The sequence below is a fragment of the Oncorhynchus mykiss genome, chromosome 9 (genome assembly GCF_013265735.2).
Source record: "Oncorhynchus mykiss isolate Arlee chromosome 9, USDA_OmykA_1.1, whole genome shotgun sequence".
NCBI classification, from domain to species: domain Eukaryota; kingdom Metazoa; phylum Chordata; class Actinopteri; order Salmoniformes; family Salmonidae; genus Oncorhynchus; species Oncorhynchus mykiss.
In genome coordinates, this window is record NC_048573.1 from 41,036,308 (window position 1) to 41,043,008 (window position 6,701).

The 6,701-nt window shown below is 44.3% G+C and overlaps 1 protein-coding gene across 1 annotated transcript in view; it reads right to left on the reverse strand.

The window, feature by feature from the left end:
• Positions 1-4,991: 4,991 nt before the first annotated feature.
• xpc (xeroderma pigmentosum, complementation group C) overlaps positions 4,992-6,701 on the reverse strand; it is an 11,809-nt gene continuing 10,099 nt past the window's right edge. The window contains exons 13-14 of the mRNA XM_036988003.1: positions 6,603-6,696; positions 4,992-6,363 (exon numbers count right to left, since the gene is read on the reverse strand). Coding sequence (XP_036843898.1) covers positions 6,031-6,363; positions 6,603-6,696 — 427 coding nt within the window. The 3' untranslated portion in view covers positions 4,992-6,030. The remainder of the gene's footprint in view (positions 6,364-6,602; positions 6,697-6,701) is intronic.

Consider the following 6,701-nt stretch of genomic DNA (forward strand, 5'->3'; position numbering starts at 1 on the left):
GGATCTCTGAATGATCCAATGTTGACCTAAATGACTAATGATGATAAATACAATCCACCTGTGTGTAATCAAGTCTCTGTATAAATGCACCTGCACTGTGATAGTCTCAGAGGTCCGTTAAAAGTGCAGAGAGCATCATGAAGAACAAGGAACACACCAGGCAGGTCCGAGATACTGTTGTGAAGAAGTTTAAAGCCGGATTTGGATACAAAACGATTTCCCAAGCTTTAAACATCCCAAGGAGCACTGTGCAAGCGATAATATTGAAATGGAAGGAGTATCAGACCACTGCAAATCTACCAAGACCTGGCCGTCCCTCTAAACTTTCAGCTCATACAAGGAGAAGACTGATCAGAGATGCAGCCAAGAGGCCCATGATCACTCTGGATGAACTGCAGAGATCTACAGCTGAGGTGGGAGACTCTGTCCATAGGACAACAATCAGTCGTATATTGCACAAATCTGGCCTTTATGGAAGAGTGGCAAGAAGAAAGCCATTTCTTAAAGATATACATAAAAAGTGTCGTTTAAAGTTTGCCACAAGCCACCTGGGAGACACACCAAACATGTGGAAGAAGGTGCTCTGGTCAGATGAAACCAAAATTGAACTTTTTGGCAACAATGCAAAACGTTATGTTTGGCGTAAAAGCAACACAGCTGAACACACCATCCCCACTGTCAAACATGGTGGTGGCAGCATCATGTTTTGGGCCTGCTTTTCTTCAGCAGGGACAGGGAAGATGGTTAAAATTGATGGGAAGATGGATGGAGCCAAATACAGGACCATTCTGGAAGAAAACCTGATGGAGTCTGCAAAAGACCTGGGACGGAGATTTGTCTTCCAACAAGACAATGATCCAAAACATAAAGCAAAATCTACAATGGAATGGTTCAAAAATAAACATATCCAGGTGTTAGAATGGCCAAGTCAAAGTCCAGACCTGAATCCAATCGAGAATCTGTGGAAAGAACTGAAACTGCTGTTCACAAATGCTCTCCATCCAACCTCACTGAGCTCGAGCTGTTTTGCAAGGAGGAATGGGAAAAAATTTCAGTCTCTCGATGTGCAAAACTGATAGAGACATTCCCCAAGCGACTTACAGCTGTAATCGCAGCAAAAGGTGGCGCTACAAAGTATTAACTTAAGGGGGCTGAATAATTTTGCACGCCCAATTTTTCAGTTTTTGATTTGTTAAAAAAGTTTGAAATATCCAATAAATGTCGTTCAACTTCATGATTGTGTCCCACTTGTTGTAGATTCTTCACAAAAAAATACAGTTTTATATCTTTATGTTTGAAGCCTGAAATGTGGCAAAAGGTCGCAAAGTTCAAGGGGGCCGAATACTTTCGCAAGGCACTGTAAATACTGAGTGGAGTACAGCACAGAGTAGCAGCAGATCGTCAACCCAGTTATGAAGCGGGACTAGACCATTTATCCAGTATCGGCTGCCATATTTTGTAAAACATTGGACTTCTATTGAAGGTATTGTATCGAATCTTTTCCACATGTATTATATTCCCCAAATCCCGTAACCACATTTCAAAGGTAGGTACAGTCTCCAGTTTCCAAAATTGCAATATGAGCCTTTTGGCTAATAGAGTACAAAGAGAGACAGCTTTCCCTTCGTGGTTATTCCCATCAACTGTACCAAACAGAGCGGTCAATGGGTCTGGGGCTAGAACTCTATCAAAGGCTCTAGATAAGTAATCAAAAATAAGAGCCCAGTAAACATGTAACTTAGGACATGTCCAGAATAAGTGGGTCAACGTCCCCTCATCCTGCTTGCACCTCTCACACAGTGGTGAGGTGTCCGGGAATATTTTATGCAGTTTTACTTTTGAGTAATGTAACCTGTGTAGGTGTGCCTTGTTAAAAGTTTGTGGAATTTCTTTCCTTCTTAATGTATTTAAGCCAATCAGTTGTGTTGTGACAATGTAGGGTTGGTATACAGAAGATAGCCCTGTTTCATAAAAGACCAAGTCCGTATTATGGTAAGAACAGCTCAAATAAGCAAAGAGAAATATGATATGCCTTTCCATCTGGTTTGCACTTTGTGGAACTCTCATTTGTTTTTCAACAAAGCAATGACCCAACACACCTCCAGGCTGCATAAGGGCTATTTGACCAAGAAGGAGAGGGATGGAGTGCTGCATCACATGACCTGGCCTCCACAATTACCTGACCTCAACCCAATTGAGAGGGTTTGGGATGAGTTGGACTGCAGAGTGAAGGAAAAGCAGCCAACATGTGCTTAGCATGTGCGAACTCCTTCAAGACTGTTGGAAAAGCATTCCAGGTGAAGCTGGTTGAGAGAATGCCAAGAGTGTGCAAAGCTGTTGAAGAATCTCTTTGAAGAATCTCAAATATATTTTGATTTGTTTAACACTTTTTTTGTTACTACATGATTCCATATGTGTTATTTCATAGTTTTGATGTCTTCACTATTATTCTACAATGTAGAATATAGTAAAAATAAAGAAAAACCCTGGAATAAGTAGGTGTCCCCAAACTTTTGACTGGTACTGTATATAAATATTAGGACGAGCAAAGTCAAAGTGGCATTGACTAAAATACAGTAGAATAGAATACAGTATATACATATGAAATGAGCAAAGCAGTACATTATGTAAACATGATTAAAACGACGAGTGTTCCATTATTAAAGTGACCAGTGATTCCATGACTATGTATATAGGGCAGTAGCCTCTAAGGTGCATTGTTGAGTAACCGTGTGGTAGCCGGCTAATTATGGCTATTTAACAGTCTGATTGCCTTGAGATAGAAGCTGATCACCCTGTATTTACCACCTACTGTTGTGTATGATGAATTCATTACACTTTGTGACACAAAACGGAAGGGAAAAGGACGCGGGAAAGGGTAAGAAAAAAATTGCCCTACCATCTAACCCCACACCCATTAAAACCTCACCAATATTCGACTACTTGGCCCTATCAATCAAATGTATTTATAAAGCCCTTTTTACATCAGCCGATGTCACAAAGTGCTGTACAGAAACCCAGCCTAAAACCGCAAACACCAAGCAATGCAGATGTAGAAGCACGGTGGCTAGGAAAAACTCCCTAGAAAGGCAGGAACCTAGGTAAAAATCTTGAGAGGAACCTGAGGGGTGGACAGTCCTCTTCTGGCTGTGCCGGGTGGAGGTTATAACTGAACATGGCCAAGATGTTCAAACGTTCATAGATGACCAGCAGGGTCAGATAATAATAAATCACAGTGGTTGTAAAGGGTGCAACAGGTCAGCACCTCAGGAGTAAATGTCAGTTGGCTTTTCATAGCCAATCATTCAGAGTTAGAGACAGCAGGTTTGGTATAGAGAGTCGAAAACAGCAGGTCTGGGACAAGGTAGCACGTCCGGTGAAGAGGTCAGGGTTCCATAGCCACAGGCAGAACAGTTCAACCTGGAGCAGCAACATGACCAGGTGGACTGGGGACAGCAAGGAGTCATCAGGCCAGGGGCATGAGGCATGGTCCTAGGGCTCAGGTCCTCCAAGAAAAGACAAAGAGAGAAAGAGAATTAGAGGGAGCCTACTTAAAATTCACACAGGACACTGGTTAAGACAGAAGAAATACTCTAGATATAACAGACTGACCCTAGCCCCCCGACACATAAACTATTGCAGCATAATTACTAGAGGCTGAGACAGGAGGGGTCGGGAGACACTGTGGCCCCATCCAAAGATACCCCCGGACAGGGCCAACCAGGCAGGATATAACCCCACCCACTTTGCCAAAGCACAGCCCCCACACCACTAGAGAGATATCTTCAACCACCAACTTACTACCCAGAGACAAGGCCGAGTATAGCCCACGGAGTTCTCCCCCACTGCATGAATCGAAGGGGGGGGGGGACACCAACCCGGACAGGAAGATCACATCAGAGACGCTCCCCACCTATCTGATCTTACACAAGGCCGACAACCTGGGAGGACGAGACACTATCATTCAAACACATATTCTAACTCTTCTGCAGTAAAATCTTATACACCCAAGTATTTCTCTGCAGCTGCCACCACAACATCTATTTTCAGTGATTTACGTTCCATTTCTGCAGTAGGCTAAGCCAACCTTATTGAAGCACGTTATTCTTATCACTCTTTATTGGCCTCGGCCTACTCACAGGGATCTTCTTAGGATCCCTCACCCTGGACCCATCTTCCTCTACTATTCTCTTCCCTGCCTCAGCATACTACACCTTCTGTACTACTCTGATGCTGGCAACCTCAACCTGCCTTTCTCTCACCGGACAGTTCTGATCTCCAGCACTTTTTCCACCTATTCTACACATTCCTTTGTCTCATTCCCTCCTGCACACTTCTCACATCTAGGATTCTCCCTCCTACATACTGCTGCAACATGACCATAAGCTTGGCACCTAAAGCACCCTAATGGGTTCAGGACAAAAGCTCGCACGGATAACTGACATATCCTAACTTGACTTTGTCGGGTAAAGACTGCATCAAAACTCCTCAGGACATTTTGGCTGGTCTGTTTCACCACGCTCTCCGCTGGGCGTTTGTTGCAGCAAACGGCGGGCGTCACAGACACTGGGATCGTGTTGGGAATTCCTGCCCTGCAGAGTAATCCTTGAGGGGGTTCAATTAATCTCGCCCGGGCTCCCGTGTAGGCGTGATTTGCACCAGGTGAAAGTTGATTGCATTCGATTTGGAACCGGGCGTGAGCCAATAGCCCCACGGCGAAATCAGCTCAAAACAAAAATGCCGTAATTAAGCATGTGTCGTAATAGAAAGCAATAGCAATGACATCTTTTGTAGGCGCCAACTCCGCCATGGTTCGCTGAACAAAGCCTATGGAAAAACAAATGGAGTTTTTGTTTAGAATAAACGGCGAAAATAAGTTCTGTGGTAATCTTCTTCAGCTAATGTCACTTTGTGAATTTTGAAGCATTTATGTAATAACGCACAATAAAGGTTGGTTGTGATATTATCTCATAGAACAAATGAAAACAAAAACGAGTTTGACATTACATTTATTTGATGGAAAAAGAGCTGTTTCTAGACAATGCACCGACCTGACAACATGACCAAGCGGTGCAGATTACCGTGCGATTTGAGAAGAGCTCTCCTCCCTCCCCGCATTCGCCCAATGAAATGATGGGCCATTGCCCGGTTCAACACAAGCCAGCGTAAAATAACTCCCTCCTTGTCTCTGACAATCAGTGATTGGCTCCATTGCCTCAAGGATAAAACATACCGTTGCTATGAGACATTGTGATGATGAAATTGAGCTTGCTGTGAATGTCTGAGTGTAGTTTGGGCAGCTTGATGATGATACAAATGCATGAGTCAACACTTCTATTTGGGTCAAACTAATGAGTCCCCAAAATATCTGCTATTTATTTCCATTCTTTTAACATCACATCAACGCTGTAATATAACAACAATTCAAACATTTTTATAACAATTCTTAGAAAAATACTTTGGATTAAAAAAACTGTCTGCTTATACACAGTAGAGACAGACAACTGAGCTTCCACGTTCGTTCGTTCTCTCTCACACACACACACACACACACAAGTGTGTTTAGAGAGACAGGAGCGATATGAGAGTGTGGGGGAAAAAAACAGAATCAGTTTACATCGAGGTTCCACCAACTGCAGCAGTGCAGGTTAGAGTCTGTGCCAGTGTAAAGGTGGTCACGCTGCTAGCTTAGAGAGGACCACTTCCTCCTGAGTCGGGTTTACACAGAGGCTCAAACCCAGGACCTCTGCCTTGCTAGCACACGTAACAGCAATTCTCAAGCGTCTTACCAGTCGGGCGCCACGCGAAAAGCGAGCTATTCGCTGGCGCAAGTGGGGACACTTCAGGCATGCCCATGTGCCACACTAACACCAGACTGTTTTGTTGTTTTGGTCCACAGGGATTACAATGACCTACATCTCCTGTAGCACAGCAGGAACCAAGAACAGATGCCTGACCTACTTCTGATCCGTTCTGGCGACATGAAGAACACGACTGGATGGGCGCCAGAGAGAGTTGGGTTGGAGGATCTCATACTTTCTCAAAGGGGAAAAGGTGCTTTTCCTGGCCCCTTTTCTGCCGTTTGGATGTAGTTTTGGAGGCTCCCCCTGTGCCACTGTCCTGCTCCCCCTGTCTGTTCTGGGGCCAGGCCTGTGCCAGTGCGGCAGAAGCCGTGTTCGGCCCACCTTCCCCTTCCTCGTCAGACGATAGACCCTCTACCCCTTCTCTATCCTGGCTCTTCAGTTGGTCCAGGCCTCCTGCGGGTGTTGGGCCTTTCTTCCCATAGCGACGCTGTAGTCTCTCCCTGATCAGCAGGCTCTTCACCAGCAGAGTCCAGTTAGCCACTGCCCTCTTTTCCCGCTTCTGGAAAACACACATATGTGAGCAAAACATGAGAAGCACTAACCTAACAAACAAGATAATGCCTGTAATAGACCATAGTTAAAAAAAAAAAAATATCCATAAAGATATGATTAATTGCAGGAAATACGTATTTATTCAACTGTACAATACCCAGTGGCAGTTGAAAAAAATATGTGCTTTGAGAGAAGTGGCAAAACAGAGGCTTTTAAACAAACACATTCAGACACACTACAACTCCCCTCTTTCTCCTTTTGTCTCTGTATCTCTTGGTCTTCTGCCCAGGCTGCTCTCAGGATCTCCTCATGCTCCTCACACACAATGTAGCCGTCCGTTCTAGA